This window comes from Engystomops pustulosus, chromosome 8, assembly GCF_040894005.1.
Source record: "Engystomops pustulosus chromosome 8, aEngPut4.maternal, whole genome shotgun sequence".
Classification (NCBI taxonomy): Eukaryota; Metazoa; Chordata; class Amphibia; order Anura; family Leptodactylidae; genus Engystomops; species Engystomops pustulosus.
In genome coordinates, this window is record NC_092418.1 from 84,518,033 (window position 1) to 84,539,760 (window position 21,728).

General features: G+C 39.8%; 1 protein-coding gene across 2 annotated transcripts in view; it reads right to left on the minus strand.

Annotated features, from left to right (window-relative positions):
* Positions 1-21,728, minus strand: part of ITGA4 (integrin subunit alpha 4) — an 85,591-nt gene that overhangs the window by 60,429 nt on the left and 3,434 nt on the right. For both annotated transcript variants that reach the window (XM_072121582.1, XM_072121581.1), the window contains exons 3-5: positions 2,504-2,610; positions 1,634-1,760; positions 1,100-1,167 (exon numbers count right to left, since the gene is read on the minus strand). In XM_072121582.1, coding sequence (XP_071977683.1) covers positions 1,100-1,167; positions 1,634-1,760; positions 2,504-2,610 — 302 coding nt within the window. The remainder of the gene's footprint in view (positions 1-1,099; positions 1,168-1,633; positions 1,761-2,503; positions 2,611-21,728) is intronic.

Sequence of the window (21,728 nt, forward strand, 5' to 3'; positions counted from 1 at the left end):
TGGTTTTGCTGAAAAAACTATTAAAACATTCAGGAAGTTTGGAAAACTGGGTGAGTCTGGCTGCCGACATAAACACATTACACTAGGAGCTCGTGTAATGCACATGGAGTTTGGTCAAGACATGACAAATCAACCTGAGCTGGATCACTCACACACAGTAGCTAAGGGATGGTGCAGCCATTGATTATTCTGCCTTCAGGCACAACCCATGGATTACATCATCTTGTGAACCAGTGAATATCTCATGCTTTAAGAAGCCATGAACCAGCCACTGAAGCGAGACAGCTTCATTATCATAATTTTATAATTGTTTTATCAGCAAAACCACTCAGCACAAGGAATAACCAAGATGTGATCCTGCATCAGTGTAGCTACAGCATTCTCAAGGTATGTTTGCTTCATAATGCATCAAATCAAATGTTAGGTGTCCTTTAAAGGAAATGTACCATCAAAATCCAGCATGATAAACAAAGGACACATACTCATAGATCGAGGCACCGAGAATGTGGTAATATTCGTATTATTTGTTATTCGTATTATTATTATTTGTTCCATGGCCTCTTTACTTCTAAAATCAACTTTTAAAATTATTCTAATGAGCCAGAAGGGTTCTGGGGGGCATTACTAGAGCCCATATGTGTTATAGCTTCATAGGCTGTTACATTTTGCAGGAACACTTCCCAACTCCCACTGTGTGAGATCACAGCAAGCAGTGGGAGGGTCACAGTGCTGAGGAAGCAGGGAGGGAGAGACAGTGTAACAACCTGTAAAGCTACACCAAGGAGGGACTCTGGTAAAGTCCCCAGAGCCTCTCTGAATTATTAGCATAATTTTAGTTTGAATTAAGAAGGAAGGAGGCCACGGATATAATATAAGAAGATTACCAGTGCCTGGATTTATGAGTAGGTGTGCGTGGTTTATCCATGTTTGGTTTTGATAGTAAATTCCCTTTAATGAGATGCACCCAATTTGTGTGATAGGTGAAAATCTTAGCAGTGGAACCTGTACAAATCAAACGCATATCATTTATCTTGTGAATACAGACTACTGTATTACTTCCAGAAATAGATAACAATTAAATGCGGAAGGACTAGCTTACATCCAAGTAGAAGCTTGAAATCCCAGCTTGACATGAGCCATGTAGTTCCCCAAACTTCTTACTAAAATCTACAAAAGATGTACAAATTGGTTACATAGAACCATACAGCATAGAATAACCTAGATTAGATTTAATTAAGTTGAACCAGAGAAAGGGATGGGGGAAAGAAGAAAATTTGGAAATCTCGAAAGGTAAAAAACACACATAAAGTATGGGACTATGCCAAACCTACAAACTTGTAGAAAATTGCAAAAATACAATTTCACACTCTTTACTCATGGTTGGCCATGTAAATAGACTCCACCTTTGCCTTGCACACAGTGTGTACACACAACTTTGACCTCACAGAAAATTCATAAAGTATAAAGCATAAAATAATAGTAAAAGTTTAGGTGGACATGACCTATACACATGTACAGAAGGTTATAATGCACATAGGAGCCAAAGCTCCGGTCTGCAGCATGGTCCACTTCTAACCTTACGACCACAAGTCAATTGACTTCAGCAGGACTTTGCATATCTTTTGGAATTTACCTTTATAACATGGACATATCTTAGTGCTTAGGTCTGTACGTAAATTTGCAGGTACTGAGTAACAAACTCCAAGAGGCAGCTTGTGCTCATTCTTGTAATAAACATTTTTCCATCTATGGCCACAAACCTGCAAGAAAAATAATAACAAGGTATTGAAACTGATGTTTAAGTCAGGAAACTTCCTGTTTCCTTCAACAGCAGTAAATGAAAAAAGGGGCCATATTTTGTAAAAAAGTCTGAGACTCAAAGAAAGTTCTTTCACCAGAATTGTACCCCTCACACCAGTAATACCTGGTGGTAAACCTGGTGGTTAAAAGTCATCCTCATATTACCTAAAATGATCTGCCACTGAGGCTATGTTCCTTAAATACAGCCATTTTTTCTCATATGCAAATGAGTATAGATGCGTCATATTCTGAATAGAAGAGTAATATTTTGTCCAGGCTGCCAGTCAACCATGCCTGCCTCTTTTGATTAAAAGCTCAATGTCTCCTCATATCTGAGCTGACAGGAAGTCCTCTTTCTTTACACTTCCTGTCCTGAATAGTAACCAGAATAATGTCCCCATCATTGATGGTGAATTTAGCAGTGAGCACTATGTGGGAACAACTGAGTGGACCCAATATAATCAAAGGCAGAAAAATTTGGGGAGCGATTGTACTCATGGGAGGATGCAGATTTAAGTTGGGACGCCAGCACTGCACTTTTCAACAAAAGCACAGAGGGGGTAGAGTAAGGTTTATTGTGCCTGTTCTTGATGACAGGTTCCCTTTAATCTTGAGGAGCAGATATTGATGGCTATCCTCAGTCCAAAAACCAGCACTTTCACACTGCACCTTTGCAGTCTTAAATGACAATATTTGTACTTACCAATACTTTTCCATCCTTTGTTGGTTGTCTTGAGAGGCTGACCCCCATCCATTGATTATCTTGATCTACTGTGCAAGTCTTTCCACATCTCTTACCATTTGGTTCACCTAAAGAAAAACAATGGGTAAAAATAAAGGCTTTTAAATAACATATCCATTATTTTATTACATCCTCAGGACACATATCAAGATTAAAGTGAGCCCATCATGCAAATTTACAGATGGTTTTAGGTAGCTGCCCTAGAGATCTGTGTACCATATTTTTGTGTGTATTATTGGTAGCAGCAGGACTGTGAAAAATGCATATATACTCCCAAATACCCGCTCTGCTCTGAGCTCTCTCCATTGAATTACTCCAGAGCCGCTTCCCTCTGGTTATGTAGCATTCGACCAGAAAACTGCTACGGCAGCGTGAAAACGCTTCTCTAGCTAAGTTGTCAATATCAGATTGGTTGGGTCCCACAGATCAGAAGTTCTCAGCAGCTGGTAACAAAGTATTGAAGAAGGAGCAGACAGCTTCATTCTCAGTGAGGTGGTTGAACCAAGTCACTGCAGCCTAGTCACCATTCTAATGAATAGAAACCTGGTCTGACTACTACACCAAAAATGCAAAAATATTTTTAACCAGTGAATGGGGATGAGCGAACCACTTAAGATTCGAGTTGACGAATCTGAATTTTTTAAATGATTTGGTTTGGCTCCATGTGCATGTTGCTCCAATTGTTCTTTGCAGTTTTGATGCACTCAACACTAATGACAAGCTCAATATATTGTAGGAAATGTTATTGTACATGGTTGGTCTCTGCTTTTGTGCCTTTGTGGCACATTTCCTACGCAGGTGGTAAAAATCAACACTAGAGGACCGTAATACTGCAACCTTGTGCACTTCGAGTTATTGAAAGTGTAATGGAAGCCACATGCTTGACTGCAATTATAAACTAACAGACATAAAAGCAACCACAATCATATTTGGCTCCACTTGAGAAGAATCTTCATTTATAGGATCCCACAAACATTAACGCATTCTATAAATGTATTTAATATTGGGAAGCAGAAAATACCAGGCTATAGTATTCGGTTTCATGTGTGGTGAGAAAACATTCTGGTCCTTACTAGAAAAACAAGCAAGTCCGGCAGGAATAAAAGATAAATATCCAAAACTGTAAAGCTAATTTCTAGAACAAGTCAATGCACCAAAAAAAATGTAAATATTGCGTCACATTTAGGTGCTGACTAGTGATGAGCGACTTGGCTCATCCCCCACGGTTCACATCCGCCTGTCAGGCTTCACGGGTAGTGGACCCAAAGGACCACCGCGCACGATGACATAAGCCAACACCTGGGACTGGAGTCTAAGTGGGCTTCACTGGAGCCCGCCGCAGAACGGGTTGGATTTTCTTGCGGTGTGGTACTACCAGGTCGTTCCACAGGTGCAACTTTGTCCGTGGTGGCAGCCAAGGTGAGGTACATAGTCAGAAGGCAAATTCGTGGTCAGGGACAGGCAGGAGGTCAAGACAGGCGGCAAAGGGTCAGAGGCAGAGCAGGGCTGGCAGTGGAGGAGCATAAACAGGAACAGTTCCGAGGCCACAACGGAATGGCTGGCCATTTAAATCTAGGAGTGCCGGTGTGCACGCCCTAGGAGACGGGGACATGCACGCTTCGAAGCCGGCGACGGGAGCAGGAGCATGGACAGGTGAATGATGCCGGGGAGAGCAGGGCCAAAGAGAGGGGCGCGGGTGCACCTGCGACCCGGTAAGTTGGTTGCAGGAGCACCCATGACACCGCTACTTTGCATGCGGCAATTAACAACTGCAATCAGTGCCGATAGGATTATAAAATACAATTTTAACGGGTTTGCTCATCACTAGAGCTGACAGCAGACCAACTAATAGAAGGTGCACAGAAGGACTCAACGGTCTTACATTACCCAAGATTTATCAACATTGTGATAAATAGGGCGCAGCAAAAGTCTAGTCTTCTCTAACCACATTGATACATGTCCCACAGTGTCTTGCTATTCAAAAAATCAATGTCACATTTACAAATATCTGAGCCATAATTCTAGGTACTATAGGATTCAAAATATATGAGCATCTAAAGTAAAAATCCTCTTGCAGCCTCTAAAATTGACTTATTTTAGGCAAAAAGGGAGTCCTAGAAAGGACATTTCAAACCCTACCTGAACGTCCCTTAACAGGCTACCACGGTACCAACCACTTTGATCTAAAATATTATATTGATCATATTAAGAAGTTTTATTACTCTCAGAAATTTTGCAGAAGAATAACAGAGAAACTGCACTTCCTATTATTAATGTCAGGATTATGATACAAATATAAACTACAAGTATTTTTCTTAAAGACAACATCAGCAATTCAAAAACCTCTACATTTCTCATCACTAAGTAGATACAGATTCATATTAAATTTTAGTTACTTTTCATTTTTGAAATTTGTTTTTTTTATGGTTTTCAAAACATAACCTCTTGTAACCATGGCAATTCTAAGAGTGGTGAATTAGTGGCTTGAGGTTTGGTTAGTGGCCTTGGTTTACACGTATTCATCATATACTTGACTGAAGAAGATTCTCATTATGTTAGATAAAATCTGTTGTGTGAAACTAAAAACATCATGGTGACATTTCTTCTTCTCTATTTCACATTTTCCAGTCAAAGCCTTAAAAAAAAAAGTATGGCTGAAGCACGTAGCATGTATATGCTATACAAGCTAATATATAATTTATATTTCTGATATCGCTGTATATTTTAATTTTGGCACAATATACCAATAAGATTATTAGTACATACTATATTAATTAGGTGCTCTACTGTTAGGTGGGTAATGCTAGGATGTCTGCTTAGCCAAGGACCGCCCACTTGACAATAACGAGCCAGAAATGCTGAATGGTGGCGTAATTAATTATCAGACAATGGATGCAGCAGGGGTTTTGTGATATAGACAGGAGCCCCTGAGGCTAATTTGCAGAATTTTAAAAGATGTTTTTCTCAAAAACTTAGCATTAAAATTAATGGATCCTGTTTCAGGAGGCGCACCCCAGCTCGTAAGGTGCTTGGTTTAGAGGTACTGCATCCATGTGGTACATTCCCTTTATATTTGTGTGTTCAGTCCACATTCCTTTAACTTGTATAAAAAAAATTTAAAGGGAAACGGTCCTCCACTTTTACCCCGCTAAACTAGTAGTCACTTTAGATATGATATAAAGTATTATTTCTAGAATTCCCTCTTTTATGTGCAGTGTTGCCCATCTACCTCCAAAATGTGAAAATCAGCCGACAAGAGTCAGGCTCAGAGGCTAGAACCATGGATCTTGTATTGTATTAATTAAGAGAATTTCACCCTTCAAACTGCAATTTGTGGTTCTGAGAGTTACAGAACCAGAGATATGGGCACATATAGTCATAGTCGAAAATGTTAGCTACAGTTAAAGATCCAATTCCATATTATGGGGGAGATTTTTTAGGGCTTCTATGACAGAAAACTGGTATAGAAGCCTCAAAATAACCGTAATTGCTAGTGAATCAGCACGTGCTGTAGGTGCTCTATTTTGGGTGCTATAGGAGCTAGATACAAGGTTCTGGTATGAGATTAAAGATGAGAATCTCATCTTTTAGTTACATTCGGCCTGGATATCTGCAGCTCTAACTTCCAACTATGAATTTAAAGATAACGGCTGATGACTGATTCATGCTAAATTTGTATTGTAGAAGATCTTTATCTGGGGCTCAAACAGCCCTTCGGTTCTAAGGTGACTTTCGAATCAACCCTGCTAGCCAAAAATGGCTGCTGGTACCGGGATGAGAGCAGAAACCAAGACACACCAGTCTCTTAGAAAATGCAGACAATCTTTATTAGCGCGCAGCCGTATATATAAAACACATCCAATCATCTGCATAGGGGCGTGAAAAGGTGATAAAATACTGCAATGCTATAGGCCAGCTAAATTCACTTTCCCAAAACATGAAGATGAAATTTACATATTATTTCTCACACAGAGCACTGTCTCCAGAGAGACAATGTTTTTACCAAAAGTCCTGTGATGAAGACACCATAAGATAAACTGGTGCTGAAGGAAATATTTAGGACAAGAGTCAAGGACAGAACTTTATGTTTGAATCATGGGATGAATAGACATTTTACAATATGGCTGATATTGGTCAGCATGACACCTGGGCTTATGACAAAATGGCGTCCGCTTGGTTCAAAATGGCATCTTCTAGAAAAATATATCTCTGACATGTATTTATTTAGTTCACTTATTTATGTATTCTAATACCTTGTAAAGATTGTCTGGACCACTGCACAAGCACTGTCACCCTTCCTCTACATAGAGTGTAAGCTCTTGTGAGCAAGGCTATTGTTTCATCTGACAATGTTATTTTATTTTTGCTATTTCTTATTATGTCTGTATATTTCCCCCATGATCTGTTAAGTCCTGTAGACTAAGTTAAAGATTTATTAATATTATCTATCATCGCTCTACAATTCTGTACTATAAGTTGGACGCCAACATTAACATTTCCTCCATCAGAGGAGAAGGTGGAGAGTCTATACACCCCTAAAGATTGCATAACATTTCCAGACATTACATTTGATCCTCTGCAAACCCCTTTATCTTGATCCATGAAATCACACAGGCATACTCAAATAAACACAAACTGTAACCAAAGAAGATAAGACTGACTGTGCCCCAACCACTATACAAATTGCACAACCACATTCACCAGCCTTACTAACCCACAATGTCTGCTCAATACATATCTGGGGTTGATACCATTGTGCAGCCTACTACCATTGTTCTAAAGAATTACATTTTATTCTGCTTAAACTATGGAATAAGCAACATAAAATCCAGGAGGTGAGATTCCAAATATTATTAATAAAAAAGACATTAAAATAAAGAGCCACTTAAAGGAAATCTACCCTAAGGAAGGAGGCCATGGATAACAAATATAAGTAATACTGCAATCATGATGCCTGGATTTATAAGTAAGTGTCCCTGATTTATCGCAGATTTCCTTTAATGTTCTTGCTCAGTACCAGTCTAGAAGGGTCTAAAATTTGTGGAATTTCAATAGCCAAAATCAACAGGACACAAACAAAATGGTCAATTAAGGAACAAAGCCTGCCTTAATAAACAACAAATGGCTAATGAAATGTAATTACTGGGGAAGACAGGACAACAGTAGCCTCAAGGTGGTCACATACACAAGAAAGCTGTGTACACACAGGGGATCAGCAGACAGCTATTCCTCCCAAACTCCATTCACATGAATGTGTTCTCAATGGGGAGAGGGGAACGGCATATGCCAGACACAACTGCTAGCTGTCTTCCATGAAAATGCCAAACATTGTAAAAAGGAAAAGTAAGTAATAAAAGTGAGAATAGTCCATATAATTCCCTGGAAATCCAATGAAGAGAGAAAATAAAGTATCTGCCATGTTGAAATCCAACTTCCTAAACCTCTGCTATCGGAAGGGAGTCAAGATATTTATACAATACCCAAACATATCGGAAGGTCAACCTGTTCTGCTGTATGTTAGAGGATCTGCCTACCTTTCGTCTAATGATATGTCTCCAGATCTGCAAACATTTGAGTTTGCTTATGTATTGACTAGGTAGAGGATGGGGAGACATGTGATGCCTGACTTCCCTGGCTCTTGCTTACCTCCTCGAAAAGAGAAAGTATTAGGAACATCTAGGAAATCTAACATGCGAAACCCTCTCCTCAAACTCCAGAGTTAGGAGGCCACATAAACCATAGGATGGTCGGGAGATCCCACCTAACTTGAGGGTTCAGTTGGCAAACATCAGATGTATATTTTTAGATTTCTTCAATTTATGTAACAGTGTGAACACTGTCATGATGTATGCAAACGTCACATAAACTATATTACATGTTAGATCTTCGCACAATTCAGGTTTATTATAAAATATGATGGTTTTAGTTCAGGAAACCAGCAGCTTTGGATTTCTGCTGACTCTTGTGTCACAATTGTGGACACTTAAGTATCACTTTACGACCACTTCACTATCGATAGGTGTAAAGAAGTAGGACTTTACAATCTTATGTTAAGCAACTACATGTCGCCTTAGGCAATGTTCTCTCAGCTGGAACTAATGACATGGAGACTGCAGCCAGGGACAGACGACAGACCGGATCCTATGGGCTTTGAACCCGTGACAAGCATTTCCAATGTTGTAAGATCCTAATAACACTTTGGAGTGCTGTATGTTTTGTTGTCAGCAGTTTAGACATTAATTACTTTGTGTTGAGTTATTTTGAGGCCACATGAAATGTACACTGACATACAATCTGTACTCGACTACTATACATTATATCAAAGGGTCATATCTCCTGTCCCATGAAAAAAATAGAATAAAACATTTCCAAAAATGTGAAGAGTGAGACACTGTACCTTAACACAAAGGCACTCTCCTTATTCCTACTATCCTACCCTCCTATTATCTGAAGAAGTTTACATTCAATAAACCTTAGAGGTTATTAAAGGTTGGGAGCTTACACATGTAATATGTAACACATATGTAGCAAATGCTCTATCAGCAATCTCCTAACAATAAGAATGTGTAAAAACTTTAAAACCCACTTAGCTCTTATTATTATTAGCCTGATCTCGAAGTATATAGAAAGTTAAGGTTTAATAGTTTGTAATGATGCATCCTGATGCCCCTCCAACCACTAATTTGGGAGTGGCAATAACAAAGGCATTACTGTCAGCTTGGCCTCCCTTCATCCGCCAGAAGTCAGCAGGACACATGATGTGATAGAAAGTCCAGAGTTTTGCTACCCAGGGGTCATGTGACCCATGGCTCCTTTATCAGGTTAAGTATAATATGGGTGACCTTATTAGTCTTATACTCACCCTGTTAAAGTTTGGTATAAGTGGCCAGCCATGCTTCCCAACTGTCCTGGATCCAAGGTGACAATCTCACATTTTGTCCCACTTTCCTGGGTGGCGGAAGTTTTATCCCAGGGCATCCACTCTATGTGACGGAATTATGGAGGACGAGCTGGGCGGCACAAGTTGAAGGTAAAACGAGGGGAGCACAATATGATATCTAGCCGGGGGGCAGAATATGATGACAAGCACAATATGAGGGGGAGCTGGAGGGGCACAATATGAGGGGGAGCTGGAGGGGCACAATATACAGGGGCCGCAATGGGAGAGGGAGAACAATGTGCCAGGGAGCTGGGGGGAACAATGTGAGGAAGAGAAGGTAGGGAACAAAAGGGGAATTGTACTGTGTGGGGGTAGAATATGGGACAAGAAAAACTTTACGCTCTGTGCAAGTTTTGTCCTTCTTTCACTTCCACAAAAGTTGAGAGGGATGGCCAACCCCTATTAATTATGCTAATGCTGCCCATATACATTACCGAGCTTTCACATATCTTAGTGATGAAAAATTGCATCATTTTTTCTCAATATTAAAGGAAATCAGAACCATGCATGACAAACTAGAACACTTCGATCCAGAAACTGTGACTGTGGTAATCTTATGATATTTGTTATCCATGGCCTCCTTCCTTCTTACATCAACTTTTAAAATTATACTAATCAGCCAGAAGGGCTATGGGCCCCTCCGTGCTGCAGATTCACAGGATGGTACACTCTGAAGGAGCACCCCCCCCCCTCCCACTGTGTACTTACTGCTGCTTTGATCACATGAAGTGCAGGGGTAGGGTTAGACATAAATGTGTTGCTGCAGTGTAACAACAGCCTTGTGAAGCCAAAGCACTTCTAACACACCCATAGCCCTTCTGGCTTGTAAGCAGTTGATTTTAGAATGGAGGAGACCATAGAATAACAAATCTAAGAAGATTACCACAGTCATGGTGTCTGGGTCTATGTGGTTTATCATGATTTATTTTGATGGTTAATTTTCTCTAAATCAGTATTTTTTACTATAAGTTGAGGATAAAAGAACTAATGCAACTGATATATGTGAATAAACTCATAGATTTTCTCCAGAGTTGGAAGTTGTACGCTATGGGTTGCAAACCATACTGTCCATGTGATGTCACTGTGTTGTTATGAGTAAGACATCCAGCCCCTAGTAAGAAACCTAAAATAGAAACTATTGAGTTTCACTAACTTACTGTTGAAGATACGTCAAGGTGGCTTTATGCTGTATAGCACGCAGCCATGTGACTCATTGCTCTAAGATTACTTGGTCTGACATTATAACTCAGTTACATTCATTTAGGGAGTTCACAGAAATTCAAGTTTGCGGAAATTACTTAGACACCATGAAAGATCAAATAACGGTTATGTGGTCTAAAATTTACGTACGTTACATCAGTTTACGGAAGATATCATCTTGTGGATCATGAAGTTACCGACCGATCACATTAGCTTTATCGTTAACTTGGTATACAATATGTCTACACAATAAGAGTGTATTATACGCACCTTAGCCGGAATAGGAAAACCAAGTGAAATTATTGCTATTTTGCTTAATTCATTTTTACCCCCTTTGTTTTGGAGAGCCAATCACTAGCAAATCTGTAAGGGTCCAACCCCCAGCACCGTCGCCGATCAGCTGTTTGAAGTAGTTACTATGCTGTAAAAGAATTTGGGACTTGGCTCCTTTAGCTCTCCATACTCTCTATGCATTATAGGTAACTATACCCGTTTTTTTTTTTTTTTGATAGGCCGGAAATGTATAATATTTAATATAGGATATGAATTGAGTCTAACTAGGTGATAATTATATTGAGTGACTGATATTTTCCTAGGCCTAATACATATAGATTTGTCATCACAAGATTCTTGATATATATATATATTTACCTATTGATTAAAACTGTGTGGTATGGGAGCTGCTGGATTTTTTGTATGTGCACTGGAAGTGCTTTTTAGTTGTTTTTAAATGATTCATTTTTGAATAAAGAATACCTACATTGTTTACATCCTGTCTTTTTGTGATGCTTGGCACTGCAAAAGAATTTGATGTCACATCCATCTATCGTGCAGCCTGTTTGCAGTGTGAATGTTGCTGAGCTGCAATCCCAAGTACAGCCACTATACAATGTACGGCGCTGTGCTTGGTGCAGTCTCTGCATACCATTGGTGTCTGGGTGAGTGTACAATTGTCCATATAGGGCAGTGATGGCGAATCTTTTGGAGAAAGAGTGCCAAAACTACAACCAAACCCCACTTGTATGTTGCAATGTGCCAACATGACAATTTAGCCAGTAACTTATTGATCCCTGCTGTATCACAGGTTTTAATCACATTGGTGTCCTGAGTTCACCAATACAATAGATAGATGATGGAGAAATTTGGATTGTAGCTTCCCTCCAGAGTCCCCTGAAGAGGAAGAATCAGGGGACCCAGAGCAGGAGATCAAATGACAATCCATCTCTATCCACACCTTCTCGCTCCTCCTGTATTCCTGGCAGCCAAGGATATCGCTTTAAAATATTGGTGAGCACGTCCTGGGCTGTCTTGGACCACAGGAGGAAACCTTGAGTCGTATCTGGCACTCTGTGTTGGTTTGAAGGCTTGGGTGCCCACAGAAAGAGCTCTCTGAGTGCCACCTCTGGCACCCGTGCCATAGGTTCGCCACCACTGATATAGGGTATATAGGGAGGGTATTTAACAAGCGCTTGATGTTCAAGCCACCCCACAGGAAGCACCAGATATCCTAAGAGGCTCCAGTCCTGCCTGGTATAGAACTTTGCTGTAACCTGTGACAAGAACAGACTATAGCTAGTGTATCTACCCCCTCCCCAGCCCTCCATGCACAATTGATCCTTGATAAATCCCTCCCGTTGTGTCATACAGTGTCTAAAGGTCCATCAGTTTATCATCCAGCCTGTGTCTTAGTGAAAAAGATGGCACATCTCATCAAGACACTATTTAAAATTTTGCCCCAAAATATCTAAAATCTTATTTTCTAATCATTGCCCAAAATTATAACCGAATGCAGACTTCTACTTATAATAGATCATATTCTGATCATTGCTGTAGGGTACAGCAAAAGTAAAACAAAAATGTACTTTTTAATCACATTTGTGTCACATGAAAGATATTTTATTAGTTGTGGAATTACATTACAGTGGTCATGATCTTGCATAAAGGATGATTCTAGCACCGGGCACACCCAATACACAAGCTACATGATTTTGTATCTCTTTTTACTATATCTAAACTCTTTGCCCACGTTTCTGTGTAGAAACATCTGATGAGGGAGATTTATCAGAACTGTCTGAAAGCAGAACTGTTGTAGTTGCTCATGGCAGCCAATCAGAGCTCAGCTTTGATTTAATAAACAGCTGTGGGAATTTTCAAAGATGAGCTCTGATTGGGCAACTAGAACAGTTCTGCTTTCAGACAGTTCTGATAAATCTCCCTCATTCTAAACACTTCTTAACAAACTCTTCTATTATGTATATCCTGCCCGTATTATGTCACCACATATTTTTAAATAAACCTGTATATTCAGGGACTGTGGTTAAGAGCCAGAAAATGTGCAAGTTGGATGCAAATTTCAGCCCTTCCATGGTACAAAGCAAATGGCCTGAACACATCTGTATATACATGACATAGTTTTTACCTAAAACATAGACAGAACACATGTTTTCAACCCCCTTTCAATAAAGCATCCATGTCTGGTTATTATTAGATTTGGAGGCTCTCCCACCTCCAAGGAGGCTTCCAGGGATACCGTACATGGGATTTTCCCATATGGTTTTGGCAGTTTTTATTTTTTTACAATTCATGATTTTTCACAGAAATTGCTAAAACCTGATTGAAACAGTTTGTAGCTATACCACATGTGTACAAGAACATGGCAGGATTTACTATACAGCTGCCAAATAATTTACCAGACTATTATACATCTTTGTGATATTCCACAAAAGGAATGCCAAGGGAAGTTACATCTGCTTACTGTTCTTCTACAGGTTTATTACTATTTTATGAAAATCGTTTTCATAAAAATGAATGTTTTTAAACTTAATCTTTTACATTGAACAAGTGGCCCACATTTATTCAAAAATAGTGTAAACTGTGCCGGGGCACATTGACTAAGGACAGTGCAGTCTTCACTGTGTGCAGTTTGCCTGTGTAGTGTGCAGAGGGCGCCAGATTCAGGATTTCTGGAGCACATTCTGCATTAATCTGGCGCCCCCTGCACTGCTCCGACAGAGTGCACCACTTTTTTTGGTGCAACACATTTATTTCGGACTTTGCATGTTAAATCTGGTGCACGGGCTGACTGTCGCATGAAGCATGATGCAGCCGCCCCACAAAATGGTCGCACGGGACCTAATGTGTTTCAGACACTTCTTACATACCAGTTCAAGCATGTGCACTAGAAAGAAAGTGCAAAGTCCAACAGGAAATTGGTGCACCATTTTTTGGTACACTTTGCTCATGCGGCAGAATTGTGGGGCAGACCCAATTGTGGCACATAAGCAGTAACAGCCCCTTTAGGTGCACCTTTTTTCTGTCTTGTCGGACACAGAGCAGCCGTGACACAAAACTGGTGCAGACACTTTATAAATACATGTGCAAGCAGTTGGCACGTTCTTTTCGGTGCAAAGTCTGACAGAAAACTTGCACAAAGGCTTTAATAAATGTGGGCCAATGTCCTAATTACAGGCAGCATGTTATAGAGCAGGATGAGCTGATCAGATTGAACATAGAGTTCTATATGCATGTTATACAGCAGGAGAGTAATCATAGGGCCAGATTTACTATTAGTGAGGCAAATTACACGCAGTTTGCCTCACTAATATGCAGCGCATGACACATTCATGAAGACCAGATCTTCTGGTGCATGAACTGTGTGCACCAGATATTTTTCTGGTGCACTCAGTTTGATGGGCATGTGACACATTTTTGTTGGACTTGGCGACATAAATGTGGTGCACGGTGCGAATGTGCACCGGAACGCCCAGTTATGTGCGCAGTACAGCCGCGACACAATACTGTCAGAAACGCACTACACGTGCAGTAAGTTTGCACATGTATTTATGTACACAGACCAACAGAATACTGGCACAAATTAGAAAATAAATCTGTGCTGCAGTGTCCTTTTTGCAGAGGGAGGCAGTGAGAGCTCCTCACCTCTCCATAAAAAAATGGGCAGCCATGCTTTCTATCTGGCAGAGTACGTAGCAGACGGCTGTATATAAAGTTTGGGTGCAAGGTTCCTTATACTGTTTACTTGTATGTAATGGGGGCTGCATGGGGGTACTACTTTGTTGGATCAAAGGCACCACCAAAGATTGGTAACGTATGATGACCTACTACAAATCAACAATTTTAAAAAGTATTCTCTTTGATGAATGATGTGCCCTCCTGATGCTCCCATGCCATCTCATTTCAGCCCTTTATAAACTAAAATGTGGTAAAGGAAGCCAATACCTGGTATGTGAGCGATAACTGAAAGCTTAGAAGACCTATGAAAGCCTCTAATAATTTCCGAATGACAATCTCTTATTTTTATTGTAAGGTTACAGGATGTGTGCCAGTCAGAGGAGCCAAGAGGAGTCACGTCTGTCTTTGCCAGTAAATGTTACATCCACTTTTCTCTACTCTGTTAATAGCTTCATTTGCTTTCATTGATAATAGACAGCGATTTAACAAGACATTTACAGTTGTGCTAAAATGGGTAAAAAAGTAAGACCCTGACAAAGCCAAATAAACATCCTCTACTATATGACCTTCATGTCACAACCATATGACAAGTTTGTTTGCTTACTGTTAATATGTCACTTTGGAACATTTTGCCTTAGTTTTATACTATTGCATTCTACATCTGTTACAACTCTTCCTATACCCTTCTACAGTCATCCCTCAAAATTCTCCCATGTGAGTGACCTAAGAGCAAGGTTAATTGACTGGACACATGCCCTCCAGTTCTCAGATCCCTCCTATCCACTAGCCATACATTCCCACACATAGGAGTTTATGGCTCATTGACTTCTGACGTAAGTCCTTCCTCCAAAACTGCTCTACAATATGTGTATACAACATGTATATGGCAAATACAAGCATTCTACACACAAGGTAGCAAACCAAATCCACCTAGGATGAGATGGTCCATCAAGGAATCACAACAAGATGCTCCATTGGTTTGTGGCATGCTATCTGTTATAAAACATTACAAAAAACACATAGGAATGACAATCAGATATCAATGACAAAGATAATACTAAATGGGATCTATCTGATACAGTGATCTAGTATGGATGACCGATGCTTGTCCATAGACAGGAATGAAAACTAGGGAACGTCCCCTGCTGATGGAGAGAGAGAGGTCAGGGGTGCCTGTCATCAATTAAACAGTCACCCCCCACCCTACAGGGCAAAAACATACAACATGAGACACAACCAATTGATTCCTTATGGCTGGTTCTTTGGTTGCTTTAATGATTAGGACACAAGATAGTTAGCAAAAAGTTAATAGAGGGAACAAAGTAAGAAGTTCTTACACACTCTCAAATTCTTCAGATCCTACAAATAAGTAAAATATAAATATCCATGATCCTTTTCGCCAATGACTTAAACAGTGGCCCCAGACACACACAAAGACGCAAAAAGTATCACGAAAGTTCAAATCCAGCCAGAGGCAACATCCGCATACAGTATTCTCTATACAGTATTCTCACATGCGTGCATGAACTTCTTCCGGATACTCTGATATCCTCCGCGCTCCAAATACATACAGAACAGCCAATTGTATTGAAATGAGTCCTGATACAAAATGTTTCTAAATTAAGGAAGTTGGAATGTAAGCTCCACAGGGGACAAAGACTAATCTGAAGACAATACTACTGAATATGTGTAGCCTTCAAAATTCCATTAATTTATAGTAAAATGTAGAATACCTACAGATATACTACAGAATACCTACATGCAGATATTTTTCTCACATGTAAAGAAAACTGTTATCATCTTTACCACCCAAATATTTATAGATTCTAGATTACTTTGATTGGGAAAAATCTAATTCTTTGCTTCTTAGAATTTGGAGAATGTTAGCGAATTCCAAAATACTGGCTGCAAGAGTCAAACATAAAAATTAAATGCTGGAATTATAAGAGGAAATACGCAAATACAGTTTCCAGGAATAAGTAAAACATTGCCTCTTTTGGCTACCTTGTAAGGCAACCTCCTCAACATCAAGCATGACTTTCAAGAAGCCTGGTTACTTTTGAAATAGATATACTGTTTGGCTTTGAACCCGCATCATGGTATTAGGCTTCCTGAAAGTCATGCTTGATGGTAAGGGGGCTGCCTTACAAGGTAGTCAAAAGAGGCAATGTTTTCCTTATCCCATAAAACGTATTTGCATTTTTTCCAGAATCCCCCAGTGAAGTCAATGGGGCACTTTTACTTACCTGGCTGCTGAAGTTCACAAAATATGGAGTGTCCGACGATCATGCACTTTGGCACGATTCACAAAGATCGTGCACCCGATATCCTGCATGTGTCGCTTCTCTGCTCAGGTCCGACAGAGTTCACCTTCTTCTTCCTGGTGTATGTAAGTGAATGGTCTTGTGACATAATTTGAAACTTAAATCCTGCGCTTAGTCCGAAACCGCCAGATCGTCTGACGGCCTGACCCCCCATTTCTGTTGCATGAAAGCCAGCGCAGCCGCGCCAAAATTTGAAGAGCCGAAAACGACGGAAAAGCCAATGAAAGTGCGGCCGCGGACCCTTAGTAAATAAGCCCCAATGTATATAAGTCTCCACATGCCTTAATTGGCAAAGTCTTTTACTTCCCATAATTACAAGGGAGAATTTGTTATTAAAGGTTAGGTCAAAATGTGGTTATACATATAGGTTCACAAGATTTACAGAGTTACTTGAAAATATCTCACACATATCGTGTCACTTCCAGAAGAATGGTGAGAAAGGAAACATCTGTATCATAGCACCATGGCTTTGGCCTAAATTAGATATATCCACACTTGTCACATAAGCAGAATGCAGCTTCGTTGTTAGAAGTGTAACTTTAGGCTCCAGGGCCTTGGTGCTAAATCTATAGTACTGCCCAGATGAAGCAACTTTTATCCATATCACCACTTTATTCACTTTTTGTAAGTAAAGAAAAAAGCGTTTAACTATTAACAAGGAAAAAAATCCCCATTAAACTGACATATTATTTTTATCTTACTGGATGTTCAGACAGTTCTGATATGTGGAGTCTGTATGTTAGTGGGGGGCAGAAGTCAAGTAATAGGATGTTATTGCGAGTCCAGGAAAGAGGAATTCCTATTAGTGTGATAAATAGGAAAAAGGAAGTGGATATTGTAAGATCACTTCGTTTTGATCAGATAGTGAGAGCTGTCGCTTTTTCTCTATATTCATTGGCCAAATCTTGAGTTTTTCTGCAAAAAATCCCTCTTAAAGGAGCACAATCCATTACTTGCAATCCATTTTTATTACTATGTTTTCCATAATTCACATCCATCAGTATGAAGGATTGTAAACCAAACACACTTACATCCAAGTTTGTACCCCTCTGGCAGGATCCGCTCTTCTTTTTATCTCCTTATGCCCTTCTTTTTTATATAAAGAAAGGTTTTGAAAATATGCAAAATGAGCCTGAGGGGCTCTGAGCTCCATAGCTGTTCATAGAGTCCGGAGTCCTTTAGGTTAATTTGCATAATTTTTTAAGCAGATCCTGACAGAGGAGGTGCACACCAGCATGTAAGTGTGCTTGGTTTACATTCCCTGATCCTGGTGGAAGATGTCCTTTTAGTGGTGAGAGTTAAAGCTAATATAATATTGTTGTATATTACGGTATCTCCACTATGATGCCTTTTATACTGATAATAGTAGCAAATCTAGAAACAAAGAATAGTAGCCATTGTGAAATATACTCCCTGTAATTTTCTGTAATAGTTTAGATTTCTTAGTAAAACAGCTGGAAGGTCCAACCTACCTACTGCATAGCGGAAGAAGATGGGTTGAAAGCCGAAACTATAAGGTAAATTCCTAGCAGTAAAGTGCTTATCCCAGACAGAATCATATGGCCAAATTTATTTATTACAAAAACAAAAGTCAGGTTATATTATTTGGGACATGTTCCAAATCAACACCCACAACCTACATGTATGTAGCTATCATACATGTAAAGGTAAGCCACAATTTTAGTCTTTTAACCCTAAGGAAATCAACATTTTTTTATCTGTGTGCACAGTTGGATAGATGAATAAGTGAATGGGTTGGTGCTACTTGGGTTCAGGAATGCATTGATTCCTGAACCCAACTGGAGCAGACCCAATCCCTTTTTCCACTGGATAATCCAGTATTCACTCCAGCTTAGTATTGTGTCCATATTTGGAGGCCTGTTAGTTATATCATTGATTCAATTGCAGACCCCCACCCCAGCCTAAAAACAGATATCTCCACTATATATAGGTCCGTCAGCTGTCCTAATCTGTCAAGTGAAAGGATATTATACTGATATTTAGTTAGATCTGTGTCAGGAAGAGCTGGCTGATAGGACATGACAGGTGAGACATGTGGAGTCCTGCGCAGCATCCTGGTGAGATATGGAGAATATCAGGACATTTCCTCCCCATATTGAATTCTCACTGTAAGATTTAAACCATAAGGAACCCACTTGAGTACTAGGAAAGAACGGCTAGAAATGTGTTCACAGCTGTTATAACTTTCATTCTCCCATGGAGCTGTGAAGGAAAGGACCTGTCCAGACTGGAAGCCCAATGCGCTGAAAGAACACAAAAATATTCTAAATTATGGTTACCCCATGAGAAATGTACATAAACAGGGGCCCATTGCAGGAAGAGCGCTCATATTGCCATTGGAGCCTCCGTCTGACATTCATTCATTTTATGGAAAAAATAACATAAATCAATACTTTTGCTATCCGAAACAAAGTCAGTGGGGTCCATCAGGTGCCATTGGAATCAGTTGAGATTACTATTTTTTTTATAGAATAGGCTGTGGTACTCTAAATGGCCTATATTCACCCATAGACTCCATACTTCAAAGGAGCAAAGGGGTATAAAGTCTATAATTTTCTGGGGGCAGCTTTTTGGAAGCAGGTCACCCCCTCTCCTATTGAGAGGGAAACATGCACACTGAGCCAAACCAAGAATGCATGTGTATGATAGTGTAGAGAAGAGGAGGTGGATGGAATAGCTTTAGTTAGAGGAGGTATATGGGCATTTCAAGGTCGTTTCCAAATAAGTTATACCTTCCATTCATGACAAGTCATAGGCAATATGCCCGATCCACCCTTAGATAGATCAGGGTGAATCCTGGCGGATTCAATGGGGCACATGTATCATAAGTCTGGCTTTGTCATCTGTTTTTAGGACATTTCTTGGCTTTTCTGCTGGTCAGATTTATCTTAGCGTTTTTTACTTATTGATACATGTAGGCGTTTGGTCTTTAGTGAATTTGCGACTTTTTAAAACATAGGTCACAAAAGGTCTCCAAAAGTTGCAATCAGTTCTAAGCTCATTTATACGCCTGGTCAGGGGGCAGCGGTATATCTTCAACAAAATTTGCAACTTTTTAAAAAAGTTGCAACTTTCACATCTGGATTCAGATGATTCAGGGAAAACTGCAGCAAACTAGACAATGACTAACTTCGAAGAGAGACTGTCTTAGGCACAAAAAAAAGTCGAACATGAGCACAAGCACCATGAACAGTCTCAAAATTTTGATACATTGTGCCCTGATGAATTATATATGGTCTGCCTGGTTTCAATTGTAGTTTTTCTGTGTCATCTAAAATACTGGAAACCCTGCAAAAGAAACCTAAAATGCCTAACAGATCTATGTAACCAGGCATCCAGATATTAAATGCAGATGAAATAGAGCCTAGAGGCCCTAGACTGTCACAAAATGTCATCTTTATTGGACATGAACTATTTATATTAGACATGCGCCAGTAATGTACTGAGAGGTCACCAACTCTGACCCTGAACTTTAAAAAAACTGCAAGCAAAGCATGTGTCCTCTGGCTCTACATTGTGAGCTGTGACTGTGCTTTACACCATCAATTGTGATCTATGTAAGGAAGCATCTGCATGTCTATCCACACGCCCCTGACCAATAAACCTTGCATTTGTCTTATTTTATATCAGGATTGTAGAAAATTAATATAATTATTTATTTTTACAGCTTACATCCATAGACCCTTGTTAGGGCACACTGTACCCACAAGGATGTCATGCACACAGTACTATGTCCCTATAGTACTTTACTACAGAGATATAGGCATTACCTAAAGTACCATGTGTACCACATGCACACGGACATTGATTTTGGCTACGTGCTAGCCAACAGCTAGCACACAGCCACATGTATTTCTATGGGTTCATTAACACAGCCCTGTCTATGAGCCAACTGCCCAATTATATAGTTCAGTCTTATTCCTGCCCATTGCTGTCAATGTCTGTGGCTGAGGTCGTTTTTTCTCTTGTCTGTGGCACTTGAGCGGACCTTAATGTCACATTGGCAGCAAACAACGGACCATAAGTCTATTGTTTGCAACCAACAATTGCACATGTTTGAAAGTTTTTTTTGGATGGCATGTTCTGGAACATAGCACATATTCCGATTCTAAATCAGATGATATTTTTTATATTTTATAGGTCAATATATGTGCGATATTACTTTACCAATCAACCTGGAGAATGTATGGTATATAATATCATTGTGTGTACCGGATCATGCAATAGAATCTAGTTATTAATTCTACTGGAACTATGAATGTTGGGCAGAACATACAGCTATACATACGGTTTAGAAATCATAGCAAGTAGTGATAACTTTAGTTAATTAATTTTCTGGAGATAATTATAGGCAGAGCGTTTACAGTGTTAGGTTTTCTATCATCTGAGAAACCACAGGATACCAACCTCTTCTTTAGAACTTTAAGGAAGTTGTGTTTTTCAGATCAACTCTGTTTCCTGCACAGAACATCCCACCAAGGCATGTAATGTAGCAGATGTGATAAATTCCCATCCCCCCCACCCTCTTTCCAAAACATACACATCCTTTACACATCCACTACAACAAGCTTCCTTGAGCCCCATCTAATTGTGAAACACAATAATGGATGTCATTGTTCACACGCAATGCGAAAGCAGTGACAATGGTGGCATAAAACTTACAGAACCGGGTGCGGATGTTCATTCATTTGTTATAATAAAAGAAAAATTACACAAATGAAAGACATTTCGG